At 43.3% G+C, this 23,809-nt stretch overlaps 1 protein-coding gene across 2 annotated transcripts in view; it reads right to left on the reverse strand.

Moving 5' to 3' along the window:
* CRIP2 (cysteine rich protein 2) overlaps positions 1 to 23,809 on the reverse strand; it is a 189,947-nt gene that overhangs the window by 97,799 nt on the left and 68,339 nt on the right. For both annotated transcript variants that reach the window (XM_069208848.1, XM_069208847.1), the window contains exon 2: positions 5,678 to 5,772. In XM_069208848.1, coding sequence (XP_069064949.1) covers positions 5,678 to 5,772 — 95 coding nt within the window. The remainder of the gene's footprint in view (positions 1 to 5,677; positions 5,773 to 23,809) is intronic.

A 23,809-nucleotide genomic window follows, 5' to 3' on the forward strand; every position in this document is an offset into this window, starting at 1 on the left:
CCATTATCTATCAGCCTAAGCTGCTAGACACCCTATACACTAATAAGGGATAACTGGGCCTGGTGCAAGGTGCAAGTACCCCTTGGTACTCACTACAAGCCAGTCCAGCCTCCTACAGCATTGGCGTACAGTATTGCAGAGTATAGTGGCATAGAGTGCGGTAGCATTGAGTGCAGTGGAATTGAATTCAGTGGCATAAAATGCAGCACTGTAGAATGTAGTGACAAAGATTAGAGTGGTGCGCAGTAGAGTGCACTGGTGCAGAGTGGAGTGGCACAGAGTAGAGTGGTGCAGAGTGGAGTAGTGTAGAGAGCACAGTAGAGTCCAGTGGAGTGCAGTGGCGTACAGTGGTGCAGAGTAGAGTAGCATTGATTGATGCAGAGTAGAGTATAATGCCATAGAGTGCAGTGGCGCACAGTAGGGTAGTGCAGAGTGGCATAGAGTTCAGTGGAAGAGTGCAATGTTGCAGAGTAGTGTCAGAAATCAGTGTGTAGAGTGGAGTAGAAAGCAACGGCATAGAGTTCAGTGATGCAGAGTTGAGTGCAGTGGCACAGAGTGCAGTGATTAAGAGTAGGGTGGCAAAGAGAGCAGTGACAGAGTGCAACTGTATAGTGTGCACTGGCATAAAGTGCAGTGTTTAAGAGTAGGGTGGCATAGAGTGCAGTGGCATAGAGTGGAGTGGTGCAGAGTGGCGTAGAGTGCAGTGGAATAGAGTAAATTGTTTCAGAGTAGAGTGAAGTGGCATAGAGTGGAGTGGTGCAGGTTTGAGGCCAGCTGAGTTGAGTGGCATAGAGTGTAATGCAGCAAAGTGGTGTAGAATGCAGTGACATAATGTGCAGTGGTACAGAGTAGATTAGAATGGTGTACAGTGGATTGGCGTAGAGTGCAGGGGCATAGAGTTTAGTGTTACAGAATAACGTGCATTAGCGTACAGAGTTTTGGCATACAGTGCAATGGCTTAAAGTGCAGTATTGAGGAGTGGCATAGAGTGTAGTGGCATAGAGTGTAGTGGCGTAGAGTGGAGTTGCACAAAGTAGATTGGTGTGGCCTGGACTGAAGTGGTGCAGAATGCAATAGCAAAGAGTGCAGTGGTGTGTAGTGGCTAAGAGTGCATTGGCATATAGAAGAGTGGTACAGGGTAGAATAGGGAGGTGTAGTGTGAAGTTGCATACATTGCAGTGGCATATAGTGGAAAGATACAGAGTGCAGTGACATGGGTTAGTGTAAAGTGCAGTGTTGTGTAGTGGGGCAGAGTAGAGTGGAGTTGCTTAGAGCGGAGTCTGCATGGTATGGTAGCGCACTGCCATTACAGACAACACATTTTCAGTTGAAATGACCATTACATTTGCACACACATGCAGTTCTACTAATAGAACTATAAAATGCACAAACTAAAATGTGTGGAAATTGCATCATCTAGAGTAATTATTTGTTTTGACCACATTAAAGTATTTGTTTCTAACACACTTCAGACATACCATTTGTGTTCCTAACTCTGATATGTTCTGAAATACTACACAGTTCATTTAAATGTTGTTGTGTGCTGGAATAAAACCTCTTTCCTACCCCCAGTATCCAGCACGATTGTCACATAAATCCTCTCACTCTGAAGTCAGAGAAAGAACAGTAAACAAACACCCTCAGAAGACAGCGCCTGACATTTGACCTGGGTCTTTGAATGCACCACTAATGTGACAAGATAAGAACAAGATTTAAAGGCCTGTTTACAGATAGGGAGTTCTTGGAAGAATACAATAAACACTGTTTAGGCAACGGGAGGGATGAACTAAACCTGGAGAGCCTAAAGCAAATAAAACCAGCAAATAGAAAGCCTGAAAATGTGAGTTACAAACCACAAAGCCAATGGTAATCAATGGGTGGAATACAGTCCTAGGTCAACTTTCTGGAAGTCCTTATGATGTGTTAAGCAAATACTGACTGGGAGGCTGCGACCTAAAATGTATCTAGCAAATTTCTTAAAATGATTAGAGCTCTTCTATTTGGGTAATGAATTTCATGATAAAGATACAACATTCGAAAATAAGTGGTATGTTAAAATTGTAAACTGAGGAAAGCTTGAGCAGCAGATATAATATCAATGTCTGTTAATAAGTGATTTGGGCATTACATAAACTACTATAAATGTTGGCCTTTTCTACTGAATAACAATGGGTTATACTGTCCTAACAAGATCAAGACATTAATACACTTAGCTATGCCAGGCCACTGGAACATGGAACAAGATCAGAAATGAGAATGGATTGTGCAGATTCTGTGTAACCAATACTGAATCTGTTGAACGTAGTTTTATTGGAATGATCTTTCTTTTACATTGAATGAATTAACTTGATTGCTAAGTACTGTATATCGAATTGTGAAGAAACTAATAACTTTCAGGTACTGATTCTTATCAACTCTGAAGTACGGCAGAAATTGGCGGAATTAAGTGAACTTAAGTATTCTATTATCTGTTTAAATCTAATTGAATAATGAAATTGCCTTCTGGTGTATTATAAAGTGGGTTGTCAGCCTAGGATAAACTCCACATATAAATCAAAAACAAAAATGTTTTTTTTTTAAATCATAGGCCAGGAGGAATGGTACCAGTTGTACGTGCATGGCACTAGTTTTACACGTCCATCAGTTTATAACGAGTATATTGCCCTAAAAAATACATGTGATCGAAAGAAATACCATCATAATTTCTGATACGATATGCCCTGCAGCAGCCATCATATGCCAGTTTGGCTACTGCTCAATTACACCCTGGTGTTTCCATAACATCTGAGTGCTCTAATACTCCAGACAGCTGCACATGCTATCATGGCGTTGTTTAGATATTCCAGGTGGATCCAATAATATTAAAATGCTTCTCAATGTGCCAGACTATCAGCAGCAGCAATTCTGGGTGCCAATGGTGCTGCTCATACAAGTATGCAAGGGCCATATGTACGAACACTTTTTCCCATAGACACAGAATGGGTAAAAACCTTTGCTACATCTGGCCCCAAGTTCCTTGTGCTGGGGCAGGGGATGCTCTCCCTTCACCACATTCTGGAGTCTCTACCTGTTTTTAATTAAATGTAAAGCACCAGAAAGTAAAAAGACACCAGTTCTTTGGAAATTTTCCTAGTGTACCAATATGCCTTCGCAGTACTTCTGCCAGTGTTTCCCAGACACTGGTCTTTTGGTTAGTGACAACAGAAAGAGCATGTGGTGACTAAACAACCTCCGAAGTCTAATCTCATTTTCTTAGTCTGTACCTTCTTTAAACTGTTCAGCTTTTCTCTGCCTCACTCTGGTCCCTTGTATCTCCCTGTCAGATGCCATTTCACCTCAGCCTCGTTGCATAGTTTATGTTTGTCTTCCCAGAGACAGGGGTAGCCCTGGCTTGTGTGCAGGAACGAGGAGCAGTTCATGAAATGAGACTTTGGTGGAATGTTGTTTGCTGGCTGTTCAGCTGGCTTTTGTTTCCATTGAAGGTGTCCTAGTGTTGTTTCAGTATTCGTGGAAGGTGCCCTATTTAGCTTACTTTTCACAGAATGTGCCTTTACGTTAGTGTGCTGTTCATGGAAGATGTCTCTGTGATTGTACTGTTGACTCGCAATGTCTCAGTTTGACTGAAGAAACCCCTGCAGATGTTTTGTCTTTCTACAGCGTTCTTGGGAGTCTCCTCTTATGACTGCAGTTTTTTAATGAAAAGTGTTTTCTTACTGTTGATTTAGTTGTGCTGATTGACACAAGATGTGTGTGTGAATAGTTTTCATTGAAAGTGGCTTTCAGAAACCATATTTTTTTATAGAAGGTGGTATGGTATGTGTGACTGTTGTATTCATGGATGTTGTGTTAGTGTGACTCCAGTGGTCAAGCAAGGAATTTTCACGTGCCTGCAGTGATCATGAAAGTTATCTGTTGTTGTAATTTCATGGAAAGTGTTTTCAGGTGACAGCTGATTTCATGAAAAGTATTTCATTATAGAAAACTGCCACACACGCCCTGGTCACAAGCACGCTGGACTATGGAAACACCCTCTATGCTGGGATCAGCAAAACAACTTAACAAAGGGCTGCTGACCATTCAGAAATCAGTGTCCAGAATCCCATTCAACCTCTCAAGCTGCACTCTTGTCACACCACACCTGAAGGAGCTCCACTAACACTCCATTCACAAACGAGCACAATTCAAACTCCTTGCCCACACTTTCAAGGCACTACATAACACTGCTTCAGCATACCTCAACAGCCGCATCTGCTTTCACAAACCTTCCAGGCACCTCCGCTCGTCAGAACTCCCACTTGCACAAACCCCACACATATAGAAAACCACATTTCATGGTTGAGCCATCTCCTACATCACTTCTAAAGTGTGGAACGACCTGTCACTACACATAAGAGCCTCCTCACGTCTTGAATTCTGCAAGAAGCTGAAGACCTGGTTGATCAGGTAGTCCCTGTAGGCCCTAGGTGTTGCTAGACACACACTTGCTCAGTGCCTTGATAAACTCCAGGGTGATCGTGCGCTCTACAAATCTGCATCACAAAGGTGTCTTTGTATAAGGGCTGTTTTCATGGAAAGTGATTGCAGTGTTCATGGAGCTTGTCTGTGCGACTGCATGTGCCTGTGAGCATGCAATGTTCATGGAATGTTTCTCTGTGACTCGTGCTCACTGAAGATGCATTCACATAACTACAGTGTCCATGGAATGAGTAGATATTTGTAGTTTTCGAAGAAGATGCTTTTGTGTGGCTGCAGTATAAACAGAAGTGTTGGTGGCTTTAGAAAGATGTCATTGTGTAATCTTGGTGTACCTTGAAGATATACTTTGGCTGAGGTCTATCCTGGATAGGGCTTCATGGAGTGACACTATAATAGGAGTAACTATTCCAAAGGTTAGCACGCACTGTGCATAGGTGAGCTGTCCATCTATCCTTTGGAAATGTCACTGAATTTCTTCAAGAGGAGAGTGCAATCAAATGTAGCACAAATACTGAAGGTTTGTGAACGCTTTCCTAAATAACCATTTTAAGCTCAATTCACAAAGCATTCTCATGTATCTTACTAAATTGTGAGTTATTCATCCATTCCCAGGACCAAGAAACATTTAATCATTAACAATAGCTTTGAGAATCAAATTCTGCTTTTTTTAATTCCTTACCTGCATCTTTATGTTCAAATAACAATAACAATGCGAGTTGCAGGTATATCACCACTTCAGCCTACGACACTCTGGACGTGATTGAGGCTTCGACTGACTACAGAGCTCGTGGAAGGCTCTACTCCCTGAAGATGCCCTCCATGTGTGAACTAAACAAGCATCAGTGGGTCAAACGTCTCTATATGGACTGGCACCTGGGCACGGACACTTCATGCCGCCCAATCACTGGTCCTAATCAGGACTAACTTTGGTAGAATAGCAAGTGTGATTTGCAATGGAGTGTCCATCTGCCCACAGGGAACTGGATTAGGACAGTCATCTCTCTTCATATTGACTTCAGGACAGGGAGTAACTGTGGTGTCTCCAATTATGTCACATCATGGTCAGACATCTGGCAACCAACAGATAAGCAGGACTACTACTCCTGAAACAGACCACTGAGCCATTTTGTACACTGAGAACCACAGATGATGTTTTGTTCACCTGGGACAAAAAGTAGGGAAGACATTATCTTGTTCTTACCTCTGCATGTCCACCAGCAGTAAGAGTCTTGTTACAGCGTTCGCACTTGAGACAAAACTTGTGCCAGTCCTTCCCCAGCGAGCTCACCTTTTCCGCTAAAAGAGAAAGAGAAAATTGGCTATAAATGTCTGCGTAAAACAACAAGGGACTGAACCTACAGGAGTTTAACAACGATGATGATACTGAAAGGCAGCCGTGGCATACTACATCGCACATACATCAGAGATGGAATCATCAGAGATGGTGCTTGACCAACCCAGGGAATAGCCGCCCCAGAGAGCCCTGACAGTATACCACATATTACACAGATTTCCAGGGGAAGCACTCAGAAATATTTTAGTCCTGGAACATCACAAGTATGTCTATAGTACAACCCCAGTGGTAAGAATGCCGCTTCAATTCAACTTCTTAGGGTTCACAGTTCACACCAAGCATTCCTCCGTCCTCCATGAAATAGTTCAGTGATTGGATCGTTCATAAAATGAAATCAGTCCCAGCCAACACATTTTGTTCTCAATCGGAATTTTATCAGGGCTTAATCTTTTCTGTACGTATTGTATGTCAATGTTCTCGTTCTTCTTAAATTTAATATTCTATTCATCACTTTCACAATTTTCTTCTTTTGGGAATATGCCCTATCGCTAATTGAACTGGATGTTGGAACATACAGTGCTTTAAGACAACATATCGAGTAATTGTACCATTGGAATATTGCTTTCGAGGGGGCTTATATCCAAGAGAACAAAACTGTGTTACAAAACTTGTGAGTACTGTGCAGGATCTTTCATTGCCTGTACATGTACAAAGGAGGAGCCATGTGGAATGGAGCTGTCACTTTAACAAGCTGCACCTTTACCTGACTGATCCAGTTTTGGCCTTAATTTAATCATAAAGTACTTTTTGATTTTACTGAGATTGGTCTAGGGTCTTTGCTGAGTGGTTTCTTGATGCAAACGTTGTGCTGGTATTGTTAATAATTAACACCCATACTCTGTAGTTGCCTTCTGCCTCAATCCTGCGGTACTAAGGGGTAGACAAGGCTGTCTAAGAGAAACAATGTGTGCCCAGCTGGGGCCTAGTGTGGCACGACGGTGAAGAAATTTGCCCCACTGGGCAAACCCAGCTTCATATACTTCCCGTCTCAGGGCACACCAAATTGTGACCCCAAAAAGGCACCAGTTTTTCAGTCTTGGGGGGGAGGGGGGGTCACTTAGAGTCAGGCATCCCAAATACTGTTGAAAAACATAATTTAAATTCAAATAAAAGTTATTCGGTTAACCATAACAGCCCATACACACAATACAGCTCATAAATAAGCAGCTGATAAAAAAGGTAAAATACAAAAAAAGAGTGGGGGGCCCCAGGGGCCAAAGGAAAAAGTGGCAGGGCTGGCACAGCGGCACTAAGTTCCGTGGACCTCTGTCCTTACCCAAGTCCTAACATGTAATATGTGACACATGTAAAAACCGCAAGTACTTCATTTCAATATGGTTTAATGCTGTTACAAGTTAGCATCTGTGCCACTAATGTACACGTTTGCACGAACACCTAGATATGGCCTGCACACTCAATGACAAACTGGAAACAGAATGAGAAAGAAACAGAGTGCAGCAAATCCAAGAGACAACATGAAACCTTGCCACATTTATTTGCCATTTCAGCCTACTTGCCTCCATCAATCAAGTACTTGTAAAGCACAGCTATTCACCTGTTAGAATCTCACACAGTGCTGGGGGGGGGGAGGGGGGAGGCAGTAAGTGAAGATCAGAGGGGATCAGGTGGAGAGCCAAGTTTTGAGGTCCTTTCTGAATTGTGAAAGCGTGGGAGATCTTCTGAGGTGGAATGGGAGGGAGTTCCAGGACTTGGCGGCGTGGCAGGAGAAGGACCTTCTTCCGGCTGTGGCCTTCCGGACGCGTGTGATGGCGGTGAGGGCGACGTCGGCAGATTGGAGGTGCCTGGTGGGCGTGTAGAAGTGGAGTCTTTGGTTGAGGTATTCTGGTCTGGCATTGTGGAGGGCTTTGTATGCGTGCGTGAGAAGTTTGAATGTAATTCTCTTGTCTATTGGGAAACAGTGCAGGTCTCTCAGTAGGGAGGAGGTGTTGCTGTGTTTGGGGGCATTCTTGATGAGATGGGTGGAGGCCTTCTAGATGCGTAGTAGTCTTTTTTGTACCTTGGTGGTGGTTTTGACACAGAGTGCGTTGCCGTAGTCCAAGCGGCTGCTGATGAGGGCCTGGGTGACTGTTCTTTTGGTTTCAGTAGGGATCCATTTGAAGATCTTCTGAAGCTTGCGCATGGTGTTGAAGCAGGTGGAGGAGACTACGCTGTCTTGACGGTTCATCGAGAGTCCAGGATGAATCGTAGGTTGCGGGCGTGGTTGGTGGGGGCAAGAGTGCTTCCGAGGCCAGAGGACCACCAGGAGATGTCCCACGCTGAGGGGTTGTTGCCGATGACGAGGACTTCTGTTTTTTCTGTATTTAGCTTGAGTCAGCTCTCCTTCATCCAGGCGGCGACTGCCTTCATCCTGTTGGGGAAGTTGGCTTTGGCTGTTTGTGGGTCATTGGTGAGGGAGATGATTAGCAGTGTGTCATCGGCATATGAGACGATGTTGAGTGCGTGGTGTCTGACGATGGTAGCTGGGGTGGCCATGTAGAGGTTGAAGAGAGTGGGGCTCAGAGAGTTGCCTTGTGGGGCACCGCAGATGATCCACTCACCACCAGTCACTTCTTTTCCCTGACCAACAGTGCCAGCCCCTTCACCTTGCAATGTTCATACCAAACGCTCTCTCTAGTAACCCAACTACTATAACAACACGAGTATCCACATACTCCACCTCACAGCATCCCTACCAGTCCCACTCCCTGCACAAATTAGGCACCCCCTTGGCGTGGTTCGCAAGTCTCTGCACCACCCCTTCTACCATTACACATCCCCAACACCTGTCACCTGCTCTTCCTATGGAGACAGGAGATGTGCTGGGCCTGGACCCAAAGCATGGAACTCTATTCTGCTCCACACTGGCTACCTTCAATACTTGGTTCTGTTCAAGCACACAGTGACAAGTTGGTAATGTTGCTGACTCTCCTCAGAGCCTTTGTTTTACTTCTGCCTGCTTTTATCTTCTCGTTGTCTCAGTGCTTAGAAGTACAGCCTGAGTGGTGTAAATTGATAAATTAACAAGCCACTAGGTCTGGTTTTCATGTGTTAGCACAGGCATTGCCAAATGATGCTCAGCACACAAAAGGCAGTTCTCTTTTCTTTGACAATGAGGGGGGAGAGTAGCAAAAAAATAATTGCTTTCTGTATATAATGAATATAGGGGATAAGGAATTGCATGTGACAAATACTATGATAATTAAGTGCATTTCAGATGTAAACTAGTGCCTCATGCATTCCAATGGAGGCACTTCCTAGAAGGTGTCAAGTTACGCCAAAGAGCATGAGGTGAGAAAAATGTGCTCCTTTGGGCAGAGTCATAGCCCCAGTCTAATATTTTAAATAAAAGATGTCAGATGCACTACGCGGCCAGACCCAACAGATGAAACAACTCAGTTGAAATGAGGGGTGTGAAGTTGGCAACATGCAAAAGAAAGGAGGCGAAATAGATGTGGCTGCGGCTAGTGCAAGGTGTGGTAGATGAGATCAGTGCCGGAGGAGGTAAGCACTGCAGAACACAACACACCGCAGTGTTTAAAACCACCAAGGAAGCCAGAGAATGTGGAATGCTTGAGGGGAGTGGAACACAGAGAAGGTGTAAGTATCCCGAGTCTGCCGCCAAGATACACAAAATACAATCTAACAAACAGATTTCAGACTCTGGATGTGAACCATGTCAAACCTGGGGCCATGTCCACAGCTGGATTTCCTCGAGCTCCTCCTTGTGAGCAGTCTTTTTTCAGTGTTGTCCAAACGCTGACTTTCTAATTTACCCTCTAGATAATAAAGAAAACTTACAGAGCAGGTGGTGCTTTTAACATCAAAACATTCCAAACAAGGAATAGACACATTTACAAAAAAAATCAGTTTGCAAAATGGACTGTTTTTTTTTGCATTTTTATATAGCGCAGACTCGAACATAAGGTATTGGAGCGCTTTACTTGAGCACTGGTTACATTACACAAGGAATCACTATTTTTTAGACAGGGGAAGATTTAGTGATTTGCCCAGGATCACACGATGTTGAGCCGACGCCGCGACTCGAATGTTCTTCCTCAGTTCCAGAGTCGGCTGAACTTCACGACTGACAGTCGCCGGTCAATACCGAAACTCCCATACTCATTTCACGGTCTCGGACTCTGGGCATGCACGCTTACTGAATTACCGCGCGCAGTCAATTAGGAATCCTGTATTCTCAAAATGTATCACATGATTTATTCATCTTTTTGACACGGGTGAGCGACAGCATGTTTAAGGGCTCTATGAGTGATACAAAAGGTGAGGGGGGCCTGTCAACCTGTCTTTGAAGGACAACTTTGCAATGAATTTTAATATTTAACAACCTCACCTTTGGATTCTCACAGCAGGACATCAGATTGGCCTTTGCTGACCTTGACCGTGGTATAACAAAAGATGATTTGATGTCAAAGATGAAACGAGAACTGTGGGAGGCCTCAGTCTGAAGGTGACTGATTAATGTGTCCAATGGCCACTGCAGGGATCTGTGTATATCATGTAAGGCCATGGGCTTTAAGCCTACACAGCTGATAAAAACTTTCATCCTTCGAAAGCCGATACCAAACATGCCATGGAGTTGAGTAACAATACAATTCAAATTGACGGAGGTGAGCAGGAGTTGGGCCGGTAATGGCTTTGTGGACCAGGCTGAGAAGTGAATGTTGTGCCCTGTGACTGGCCAGTACCCAGCCTGCTGTCATTACACCGAGGAGTGGTATCTTCTGGTGAGGGTGAAGACAGTCCTTGCAGCACAGCCAATAATTCTATCACAAAAGGGTACTTGTATTTGCAGAGTCTCTGAAGAAGGCTATTGCAGTAGTCTAGCACTGTAATCAAATAAACTGATTAGGATTTTTGTAATTTCAACGTCAGGCATTTGCTGATTCCTTTAATGTAGAGAAGTGAGATACAGATATATTCAGCAAAGTAATGAATACCTATAGGACCGGTTCGAAGATATACCACACCTTCGTCTCTAGAGGTAGCGGGTGGTCGGAAATTCAGAGAGAAATATGATGGGATGTGGGAGGCAAGAGGAGAAGAGGCATTCAGGGTTTGATGCATTTGGGTTAACGGAGTGGAAAGCAACCGATGCCCAAGGCGGTCAGGCAAAAAAATGGTGTTAAGAGGGAAAGGTGGGATGGCAAAGAATATCTGAAGATCATCAGGGCATAGATGGCATGAATAGCCGACCCAGGATATTATTTCACCTCGCGAGGAGGTACTGAGGACGAATAGAGGATCCACAGCGGACCCTTGAGGTACAACAGCCGTCAGAGCAGCAGGCGATGCTCTAGGACACAGGGAAAGGCCGGTCCGAAAGGTCCAAGGAGGATCCATCAGCACCTTCTCCAGAAATACCTAAACAAGTCAGGGACAGGAGCGTACTAGAGTGACAAACTGTGTTAAAAGGAAAAGAAAGATTGAAGAAAGAATACTGTGGTGAGCAGAACTGAGGACACCTCAGACGCATGTGAGCGGATTCCGCACTGACATTGATAGTGAATAGACTGAAGTGGAATCAGTAGATTGCAAGAAGTAACTGTTGCACACTAGTCATTTACCGGTTTTAGGGAAAAAGAGCATTAAAAGCAGTGGGATGCAGTGGGAAGGCAAGTTATTATCCACTTTTTTCGGTAAGAGCGGTTCAACTGCACACTTAAGCTAAAGAGGAAAGGAGCGGCTTGAAACAGTGATGTGAGTCAGGATAGAATGCTAGATGACAGGGCAAGTGGATTGAACAAGAGGAGGTAAAAGGGGGAGATGGTGGGGGATAACTTCTGATTTCAGAGAGCAGATGAGGTGATACAGGATACTGATCCGGCTCATACTGCTTAATGCTACATAAATATTGCCGTTTCAGGGTCATCAATAAAGCACTAAAAACCTAGGCTCAGATTTACTAAGAGCTTGCTTTGATCCTCAAGTTTGATTTAATAAGCCACGCAAAGCCACCTTGCAAGGCTCTGCGCGGTTTAGTGACTTAAAAGTAAGGCTTGCCTTGCGTTACCTTGCATCAGGGAGGGTTCCATGTGTGGAGCATGGGCGTTCCCAAGCATCCACCCATGGTTTTTTGACACAATCCCAGATTTACAAAGATCTGGGATTGTGCCAAGATGGTGCGCCTGCCTGACGCGTAACCAGAGAAATATCTGTATTTCACCTTGTTACTTCCTCTTTCTATGCGTGCTACATTTTGCAGCATACATACACAGCGGAAGATGCCTCTCTGGATTGTTTTTGTGCAGGAATAAGCCCCTTCCGTCACAAAAACAATGCTGCCGGCACAAGGAGGGAGCAGATGTGCGCCATATCTTAGTAGATATGGTCATTTCTGCTCTTTATTTTTCACACAGCGCAAGGCTAAAATGACAAAGGGACAGAAGAAACTCCTCTGGCGTTTCATGATTTTCCCATGGAGTTGGAGTCTCAGGAACAGGTGTGGCGTAACACGTTCATCTGGTAGCAGGGGCTTTACTTGTAACTGTGATGTTATGGTGTGCGTTGTATGTCTTGTCATTTTAACTGGGCTGTCTCCTGCACTTCTTGCTTCCTTGAGGTGGTTAAATACGGCCTGTGGATAACAAGTAGGCCCAGGCAAAATTCTGTTTACGCTGGCGTAATCTCACATATTTTAAGTACTTCACGATATGCTTTGTACGCGAAATGCCCGCGAGTACGTTGTTAAACCACGTCACATTTTGTTGTGGTAAAAACACTATCGATGAAGCAGGAGATCTGTGCAACTGAACAGAACTGTTGTTTGCGTCACGCGGGATTTGATAAATTTGTTTAGCACGAAATGTGCTTTTGCGTCCAAAATGGACGCAGAATCAATTTCGCACTAAAAAAAAGCACACAATGACAGACCAGCATTTCACAGAATTGTGCGTAATTTTTTTAGGCATTTTATCTAATTTCCTCAAAGGAAATCAGATTAATTTTACCCAGGCATTATAACTGGCTTGTCCCCACCCACAGGCTACAACACTGAAATGGTGGATCTTTTAGAAAGCAGGAGACAGGAAGAGGCAAAATGAAGGCACAACTCACCAGATACTTAAATGCAGGCTCCTAATACCGCTATGACCTTTTCAGTTGTCCACTCACAGCTGAGGCACATGATACAGAAACACGATTAGAGAAGAGGATAGGATAGAAAATATCAACCAAAAGGGTCAAAGGTCACAGAGCTGTTTTTTTCACTGGGAAAAAATATTACTAATTACGGCCAAAAAGAAAGAATCAATAAATTAGATCACCCAGCCGGGTTACCAACAGGCTGATTTGATTCCTGACTCATTGATCGAATCATGGAAACAAACGGTTTCCTAGTAAACATAGCGGGCGCACACACGGTGCACTTCATTTCCAGAGAATATAAAAGATGGCGGACTATTCTGCATTTCTGAGGGAAGGTCTCTGCAAAACAAAGGGCAGATTTACAAAGGAATTTAGATGCAAGAACTAGGAACATTTAATTTGCTACATTTTAGGTATTCACTAATGTATGTTTTATTGTCTGTACATAAACATCTGATGCCTACATGCATTGAGCATGTATGCCTATTTTCGGAACACTACAGATACTGTGTAGACAATGTGCATGATGTGCCTATTGATGTATTGCTAGTAAAAAGGTGATGTTTTAATGGCACTCTTGTTTTCCATGGAGTAAAGCTTTTTCAGCGATCTCAAAACTGAGCTTACGAGTGAACTTTTGCACTCTGTCTGCACTAGTACTCCAGGACTTATAGAGGTGTTCAGTTAAGTGTGGGAAGTAAACATCTGGATGTTTAAGGAATATCTGAAAACCACTCTTCCTTCCACATGCCAAGACTTCTGGCAGTTACTCAAACCAGTTCCCCACATGACAAATTCATTAGGAATGCTTGACTAAAGTTGAATAAAATGAGAATCACCAAATCTGTGCCATTTTGCTGTCCTCACTGCAACAATGGAATCAGGGGATGTCTCCTTTCGACAGATTGTCTCATTTTTACTGTAAAATGTCATTCACTATTAGCAATGAATGTGGGCACTCTTCTCAGAGGAGATTAAGGAAGGCCTCGTTATGTAAACTAGAAAGAGCAAGGGTCTCTGGGATCTAATGAAACAGATTATTCTTGCATGGAGGGGTGAGGACAGAAGGGTAGCACGGGGCAGGCTGATCCGCTCCTCTGCTGTCAGAGCCGCAACCTACCAATCGCTTTGTCTCTCACCTTCGCACGTGCAGGGATCGAGTCTGTCTAAGGACTGAACCTCAGGTCATCCGGCTGGGCCGGTCCTGTATTAGGGCTGAAACACTCCTCAAAATATTGGATTCCTCCAACAGGCACAGGCAGTGTCCGGGCCTTCTGGAGATTGTGTAGGTTGCAGTCTTGAGTGCTCCTCCACTTCCTTCCTATTTAATAGGATGTATTCTTTTCAGCAGTAGGCAGTATCTCTGCTTTAAGAGATGCATCGATACTGCTCATGTTCACTAATTCCAGTTCTTGTCCTTTTGGCTTCTTTTTACTCATTTGACACATCTCCGCCTGGTACATGGTGCCAGGCCTCTTATCTGGTGTACATACACACAGCAACCCATGGCCCCAGCGGCTTGGCTGCTGCTGTGTAGCTAACTATATGTTTAAGTCATTATTACAATTATAATGTGTGCGTCTAGCACACATCCTCACCCCTCAAATCGTCGGTGTGCGCCCCATACCATGGAACCTGTAACTGGGTGATCATCAACCATGACCTGAAAACACCTCCCAGAGAGATCAAAATAAACACAATACCCTTACAACCAAACACCCTACATAGTGAGCCTTGCTATCCAGGTGGGTAAGTGTTTCAGCGCCAAGCGCGGGGAAAGTAAGCGCCATACAAATGGTACAATACAGCGGAATACAAATGCCATGGCGCACCGCAGACCCATAAAGTGAAAAAACATTAATTCCTGTTCATCCATGTTGTTAAAAAACAATCCACATTCTGCCTGCTTCCATAGGCCTCTTCCAAACAATGGTACATTTCTCCAAACTGCTGACATTACAGTTAAATAAAGTTGGTCTCCATGAAATAATCTTAAGAACAAATGCAACAATTAAGAAGAAATGAAACACAATGAAAATTGTCAAAGTATTATAAACCTTCTAAATATAAATCAAATTATTTTAGGTAAATACCCAGAATATTAAGTATTCAAGCTCATATGTAATAAAAAATTAATTTAATTTCGAGGCCATCTTTTGGAACCATCTGCAGCCGGCATGGTCTGCTGTCCCTGCCACGCACCCTGCCCCACACCACCGACATAACACAACAAACTACACAGGCGCACGGCGCCCAATTCTGGGAGCTCAGGTTCAATCATCTCACACTTTGTACGTGGCATGTACCACTGCCTCCGGGACCTTCACGTTTCTCTGCACGCCCACCAAACTGCACACTTTGCTCCATCAGCCTGCACCATTCTGCAATGAAATGCCGCCCTACAACAGGTGTTCAGTCTCTTCGTCTTCAGCTTGTGACGTGAAACTAAACAATATGGTGTCCTGACAGTGGGACTTGGAACGAGGCACGAGGCAGGGAAGTCCATTGTGTCCCCTGGTGTATGCCCTGGTGAGTGTGCCCACTACGCGTGAACTCAGAAGAAATAGGCCACAAAACACAGGCGTGACAGTGAACGGTGGGGTTCATGTGGTGCCATTATATGCAGAGACTAGCGCCTTGAGACCCGCACGGGTGAGTAGCGCGCTTTATAAATGTTAATGATTTGATTTGATTTTGATTTGACGACAAGTTAGTACATTTAAGGCACCCAGCGGAAGCTGGAGGCAAACTGTTGCAGAGAAAGGCCCATTTCGGGCAGTTACCAGGACTAGTGATCAACAGCAACAAATCATTTGTATTTCCATGCATGGGCACTGCAGCGGCAAACGGGGGCCACCTTGCCAAGGCTGGCACAACTGTGAGAGAGAACCTCTTTCAAATATTTGAGAATCTATATAACACATTCAGACAAGAAATGGCGCATACCTCTAGAGTGGAAAGGAATATAGAGAAATCACTTCTGTTCCAACAGTCACTGGGGGCACAATATGGTTATTTAGGATGGTATCTTTGTCAGTGCTGCACGCACCCGGTGCCATGGGAAGTACTCAGTAGCTAAGAAGACCTTGTATACAGCCTTAGATTGTTGGTGGGGGTGGGCTGGGGGGGTGTACACTTAAATTAGATATGCAGCATTTAAGATATGAGGACGGCGGATTGCAGGACCCAGACCTAGAAAGTCATGACTTTGCAACTTAGCATATAGCAGGGTGGGTCACAGGACACAAGTATAGACACGGGGGCAGCCGGATTAAAGGAAGCCCGCAGCCTTCCAGGCGCCACAGTCCCTCACCTAGTAAGAGTGGCACCGAGGGGAAGAGGTTCACTAAACCTTTTTTGAATATGGGGACCAGTGCTACAGGAGTACTCTTTAACTTACTTGTCAATCTGCCCCAAAATATTCTGCTCCATAGAAGTAAATGTGGAAAAAGGGCAAAGTAATTTCTATTTGCACTAATTGTATATGAATATTTCCTGAATACTTCCATTTTGTTCCCATTTTAGATGTTTTGGGCCTAGTTATAAAGGTATGTAAGAGAAAGTAAAAGAGTACTCCAGGAGTACTACATTACATAGCTCAAAATTACTTATGCCCACAGAGGCAACTGTGGGTACCCCTAAGAATTCCAACGTGCAATAAGTGACAACTATGAGCATCAATGTGCAGAATTGTACAGCACGGGTGATGGGTTATCTGTATCTGAATGACTCCTTTATCAGGTTTGAAAAAGCTCATCAACATTATGCAGTAGAGAAGGGCCAGCTCCTACAGTATCACAGACTGCATAGAACAACGCCCCACACATGGAGAACCAGATTACAAACTGAAATGAAATAATTAAATGCAAGCTAGGTGTTAAGAGAAAATGGGAAACTGACAGCAGTGAGGTCAGACCTGCTCCAAAATGGGGCAATGTTTTATCACTGATGCAGAAAAGTACCAGCACTACCAGGGTTAGGTTAATGCATTTCAATATGCTCTGCAGACCTTATATTCCAACGGCAAATTTACGTAAATTCAATTCCACTAGAAACTTGACTGGCCCTATCCGTGACTCTGATGGTACCACTTTTTTATCACTTAACAAGGACTTTCCCAGTGACAGCTAACTCCATGCTAAACACAGTCAGGGAAAGAAAGAATTGGCATAGCCAACAGGTCTCAGCTGTGTAGCCTATTGGCATTACTATCACTTTTTGTTTTATGCAGGTGACCACCGCGAATGCCCACACATCCACAATGGCCGTGTTTGAATAAGAGCTTTAGAAGTTAAATATAGTGCCTTGCAAGATGACCATTGCAAAGGCCCGCACAACTATGGCAGCCATCTTTCAAATTATTATATTTTTTTTCTAAAAATCCTGGTCAAAGATAGCTGCCATGGATCCACTCAAATCAGTTGTAGCCGTCTTTGAGAGCATTTATTTCACTTTTACAAACTTCATAAAAAATGGCCACAGTGAAGGTGCACACATCTGCAGCAGGCATCTTTGAAAGGGAACTGTAAACTTAGTAAAACAAGCATTTGCAATGCAATAGGTCTCACATTTTCTTTAGGTAGATCTATTGGTATTGTAATTTCAGGACTGGACTTTTCTTGCCACACAAACTTGTCAACCATGTCTCATAATTTCGTCTTTTCCTGACATGTTTTGGTGGTCTCTGGAACTACTGATATCAGAAATCACAAGCTCTTGAGGAGAGACGAGAAGATGACTGTACTGCCTCCCGTTGTGTAAACGTTTGAACAGAAATTGGAAACTAAGGCTGGAAAAGTATTTTATTTTTATTTTAACAGAATGAAAGGTCTTGCAAGCATTCCTGCCTGGCATTTCAATTATCAGAGCAGCCTGAGAAGATTTATGGCCCCAATAAAGTAAAGAAGCAGTGTCCTGTGTGTGATATTGTGAGTGCTGGCAGGGAGGGGCCCTGGAGAGAGAGACTTGAGATGCAATGCAAGGCTAAACAAGTTTCACTTCATTGCTTCCAGGTTTAGTTACATTCTACCAGAAGGGGCATATTGTGGGTTTCGTGAGTAGTGAGATAAACTTCTTTTGTAAGATAAACTTATTTTGTAAAATAAGCTTATTTTAGGAGCCAAAGGTAAAAGAGGACAGCACTGGAATAAAACCACAACAAATGTCAGCTACATAGGAGGAGATGGGAGGAACTGAATGTGCAATAAAACGCAGGCAGCTACCAGCCTAAAACACCCACAGTGAAAGGGGAGCACCAAAGAAATAAAAAAAATAGTCCATCACAGCAATCGATAAAGAAACCAAGGTGGAATAATACAGTAGTTGGTCACTACTCTGAAACAGACAAAGGAGGGAGAACAACTATTTACAAAGCAATAGGTCTCAGATTTTCTTGGGTTAGCGCTATTGGCATTGTAAATTCAGAACTGGACTTTTCTTGCCACATAAATTGGTCAACCCTGTCTCATAATGTTGTCTTTTCCTGGCACGTATTGGTGGTCACTGGCAGCTATTGACATCAGAAATCACAAGCCATTGAAGAGATACGAGAAGATAACTGCACTGCCTCGCCTTGTGTGAAACATCTGACCAGAAATTGGAAAATAAGGCTGGAAAAGTATTTTATTTTTATTTTAACAGAATGAAAAGTCTTGCAAGCATTTTTGCCTCACGTTTCAACAAGCAGAGCAGCCTGAGAAAAAGTATGGCCCCAATAAAGTAGATAAGCAATGTCCTGTGTGAAATGTTGTGAGTGCTGGCAGGGAGGGACCCTGGAGAGAGAGAATCCAGATGCGATGGGAGGCTAAGCAAGGTTCACATCTTTGCTTCTAGGTTTAGCTACATTCTACCAGAAAGGGCATTTGGTGGCTTTCATGAGCAGTGAGATAAACAACTGGGTGTTTCTTTTGTAAAATAAGCTTATTTTAGGAGCCAGAGGTAAAGGAGGACAGCACTGGAATAACGTCAAAACAAATGTCAGCTACTTGGGAGGAGATGAGAGGAACAGAATGCTGCAATAAAACGCAAGCAGCTACCAGCCTAAAACACCCACAATGAAAGGGGAGCACCAAAGAAATAACAAAAATAGTCTGTCACAGCAACAGATAAAGAAACCAAAGTGGAATAATACAGTAGTTGGTCACTGCTCTGAAACAGAAAAAGGAGGGAGAAAAAGGCAGAACTGACCACTAGCGTGCAAGAATTTTTACAGGACACCGTAACCAACAAATTAAATCACTTTAAGCCATAAGAAGTATTGAGGTGGAACGCTTACACTCTACCTAAAAAGGCAAAACTGACCAGTAGCGAGTAAGAATTTTTAAAGGACACTGCAACCAACAAATGAAATCGCTATATGCCATAAGAAGTATACTAAAAGTATGCACGAGGTCAAATGCTTACGCTCAACCTAATAAAGACTGAGATAACTACTGTGCAAGCATGCGTATGCACACACACCTCACAAGTCAAGAGAGGGGCTGTGGTGCAAGAGCTTCTGGGTGACAGGTAATAACAGCCAGGGATCCGTAAGAGAGGGAGTAGGGAGAAAGAGCAAGGAAGACAGAGTATTCCCTCACATGCACTGCAAGGTCAGACATCAGGAGTAGAAGGACAGGCCAACCAGTCAAAGCACTGTAAGACCAAAATGCTCCTGGCTGGGACAAAAAACAGGAAAGGGAGGAAAGCAATCTAATCAGGAGCAGGGAAGTGAAATAAACAACAAAGCCATCCAATCATGAAGAAGGGGCTGACCCAAACCACACTCTATGTATATGTAATGTATTATAAACAACAAGCTTGTCCAACAGACAGCTAAAGTTGTTTGTAGAAGAGACCTAAAAAGCAATGCAATTCACATTACAAGTGGGCAAAAGAAGATTGGCTGTACAATGGCTTTCGGAGTATCCCAGTTTGAAGACTGGATAAGAGATGTTGTAGAGTGGACAACAGTGGAGAAGATACACATTAAAATGACTTGGCGATATCCAAGGATGCTCGCAGATTTAGTAGACTGGAAGGCACTTGCGAAAGATTTGGTAAATCCACTGTATGTTAGGCCCCATGAGATACTCGGTTCAGAAATAATCACATTTATAACACATTATGTAATATTTGAAGACTGTTGAAATATACGTGATGATGGACATGAGAACTGTTTCATCTTTTTCTCTATACTATCCACTCATGAAATATTAGTTAGCATTGAATATAAAAAGAATATAAAAAGAAAAAAGAATACAAATATTTTAAAAAAATAAGAAGAGTAATTATAACTCAATACCTATACAATGGTGAGAGCCACTGGGAGAATTAGTGATGCCCGCATAAAAGATGCACGGCAAGGCATTCGCAGTGGGCAGTCCAAAATATTGGGTGCCTGGAAAAAATGAAGCACTGCTCACCACATGAGAAGTGGGAAAGTGCACTTTTCATGCATTTCGCTGTAAATGGTAATTTAATATAGCCTTATAGCACACTGCAGAGGCTATATCGGTTGTTAAAGGCCTTGACCCAGAGTTATGGTCCTATAACGAGGGAGAGAGCCTTAAACTACTGGTGTAACAAGGCCTCCGTGGTACGGGGGATCCGCGCTCCAGGGAGCCCCCTCAGCATAGTACACTATGCACGGGCGACAGGCCCCTGACTGGGTCCAGGGGGGAGGGGGCCCCCTCAAGGTACTTTGCAGGGGGAGGGGGGCTCAAGTTTTGTTATGCCTCTGCCTTAAACAACCATTATAGTCCGAGACAGAAGGGCTACAGGGCTATTAGGAGATTCAACCCCTGAGGGTAGAATGTTCTAAATTAGAAAGGGACAAACAGGAAGGCAAACACTGGAATGTTGGATCAGAAGGCCTATACCAGCCATTATAAACTCTCGACATTTCAATGTTCTCATTTGCATTGTATTCCTTTGGCCACTCCTTTTGAAACCCAGTCCGTTTTTATATATAGATGCATAACATACAGTATGCACACATATGCCACGTGTGCGCTCATCCGTTATACCTTTGTGAATCATGAATAATGTAGTAATGAATGCATGAGAAATCTGAATAAAATCTGGTGAAATCTTTGTGAATCGGACACAGCGCTTCAGGTCAGATGCCATGTAGAATAACATTCACTGAAGGAGTCCTGATTTCGGCGGCTGTTTGCACCACTGTTATTGCAAGCAAAATATAGTCAGGGCAACTGAAATTATGCATCAGGGGAGGGACAAATTATGCAACAGGGTTAGCAAAATTATGCAGCAATAAAACATAAATCATGCGGTGGAATGCAGAACCCTGAGTGAGCTGTTAATGCGCAACAAAAGGACCTGTCACTGCAAAGCAATATTTGTATAAAAAATGTTAGTACCTTTTGCTCCTTTTGAGCTAGAAACTTTCTTTTGTTAAAATATGCAGATTACTCAGAAGGTGATGGATTCTGTGTTAAATGATGGAAATCCATAATTATGCCAAAAAAAAATCGCTGGCACAGAATCGCATTTCTCCAGTGGCCCTGCTTGTGATGCTTGTAGCTCTGACCGACTCCTTGCTAAAGTCGCTGCGTTTTTGTTAGAGAAGATGATCACCGATTGTTTACGAAAGAATAAAGATGTAACTTTAAAGATGGCAGCCAAGTCTCACAGAGTAATCCTGACAGCGACAGACTGTCCGACAGTCCAAAAAAGCGCGCGCAGCTGCGCACGGTGCTTATAACACTTCATGTTACAAACCCTCTGGCGGGTGGCTGTTTTTCTTAATTATGTAGTGTTTATTCAAACTAAGGAAGCATATTTTAAGCACTCGGGCCTCCTCCCTGCTAAATAGGATTTGCTGCCGTTTTCTTGGCGTCCTTGCCATTTTTCACAGCCTCCTCGCCCACTGGTATGCTTAAAAAAGCCTCACTGGAACAAATGACCATATTTCCTGTCCTAGCTATAAATAGAGCAAATTTGGGGGAATGTGTCTTTGAAAGGGCAAGCCTGGAAATCATTTATTTTTCCATCCCCGTGTCTATGTGTGAACTTGCCTTCTCTGCCTCGGGTCATGCATGACAAGAGCCCAGGCCAGCTAGCCCAAGGAGGGCAGTGAGCAGTCATATCTTCACGAATAACTTTAAAGGCCACAGATACAACTGGTGGGGCCACCTATAACAAACTAATGTGAAGATTGTACACGCAGATAGATATTATTTCATTTCTTCCCAATTATTAATGTATTCATGATCCTTTTCACACTTTCTTATTTCTTTTTTCCTGTTTTCTGCCATTCTCCCTCCAATAAATCAATCTTTATTGTCTGATCGGATAACTAATTTAGTCAGCAAAATACAACACATAGAAAAACGTGCAATATCCCTTAAACACATGCACCTGCGTTTGAAGAGGAACGAGAATCATTTACAAATACTGGAAAAACACTTGAAGAAGAAATTAAAAACATTTGGGTGAGCAATTAAAAACAACAGGTACTCATTATGAATGATTAAAAATGTAGCAACACAGTACATTATAGCCATTCTTGAACCAGCTTTGCAGATTCTTGGAGCATTTACCCTTTCTGATATGTCCATATTACGACACAGCAGAGCAATCCATTTAACCCTGGGTCTAGAATGCTGCAAGGCTGCATAAAGGGCACAATGGAGACTTGGTGGGTGACAAAGTCCATGAAAATGTAAATCTGGCTAAGGGCAAAACACCATATCTGATTTTCAGGTACAAGGATCTAGTGAATGGTGGGCTGACATGTTCTAAAATGTCTTCGCGCTTAAGACTAGCTTTGTGTTGCAAGAATGCTAGTGATGAAGTTCCCATTGCTGCGGATGATTCCCTTCTCTCTATAAATATTTCCCAGAATGTGGCCCTCAATCTGGCAGCCGCTTTTGAGCTGATGGAAGCAGTATTCTGCCAATAACGTCTTAGGCCAAGATCTACCAGAGTCTTCTTAATGTAGTTTAACCAAGGGATCTTTGCAGATTGAAGTAACAATATTTTGCAGCACGCTTCTGAATGGGCCAACCCGAGTAGTGTTCCAGACATGGATCTGGTATAATATGGCCTCAAATTGTTAAGCTCTGCAATAGGTTTTAGTGCAGGATCTAATCGTAAAGGGAGCAGAGGGGTATCCTGGACAAGATTCGTTGAGGACCTATTACATTTATTCTCTTCTGTCCCTCAGGTTTGAAACACTGCAGTGACCCCAGAGTTCAGTTCCATAAAGAACAGTGTTAATTACTTGAACTTTATACATTTCTATTGTGAGAGAAATGAGATGAAGGAGATACGATTGGAAAACCTAAGAATGGTCGAGACCCTGTGCTCTATTAGGAATAACTTTTTGCAATTTGCGTCATCCATGAGTTAGTGTTGGTTGACCTGATTCCCAAGTAGTCAAAGTCATTGATTCTCTCAAGATGGTTTTCCCTCCCGGCTCATTGTTCCTCGAATGCAACACATACAATTGTCCTTCTGGACATTAGTTTACAGTCCGTGCATATCACAGAAGGCAGAGAACCTCTTGAGGAGGATTTGAAGTCCTTTCGAGGATTTGGAAATGAGCAAGGTGTCATTAGCAAAAAGTAAGGCTGGTACCCTCTCTCCAGCCAGCCAACCTGGGAGCATAACTTTCGCAATTAGACAACAAGCGAATGCAACCATTAATAAGTAAAAGAACTAGGCTAGGACAAAACCTTGGCAGAAGCCTTTGTCAACCCTAATTTTGCCTGAAAGTTCTCCCTTTGTGCGCCACCTGCATTAGGCAGAATTATTTTCATGGATCTGCACTATTATTTTTAAAAGATCTGGAGGAACTTCCAATTTAGGGAGGACTTCCCAATGCTTCCTTCTTAGCACCAGGTCAAATGCAGCTCTGAGGTCGATGAAAGGAAC

The sequence above is a fragment of the Pleurodeles waltl genome, chromosome 9 (genome assembly GCF_031143425.1).
Source record: "Pleurodeles waltl isolate 20211129_DDA chromosome 9, aPleWal1.hap1.20221129, whole genome shotgun sequence".
Taxonomy (NCBI): Eukaryota; Metazoa; Chordata; class Amphibia; order Caudata; family Salamandridae; genus Pleurodeles; species Pleurodeles waltl.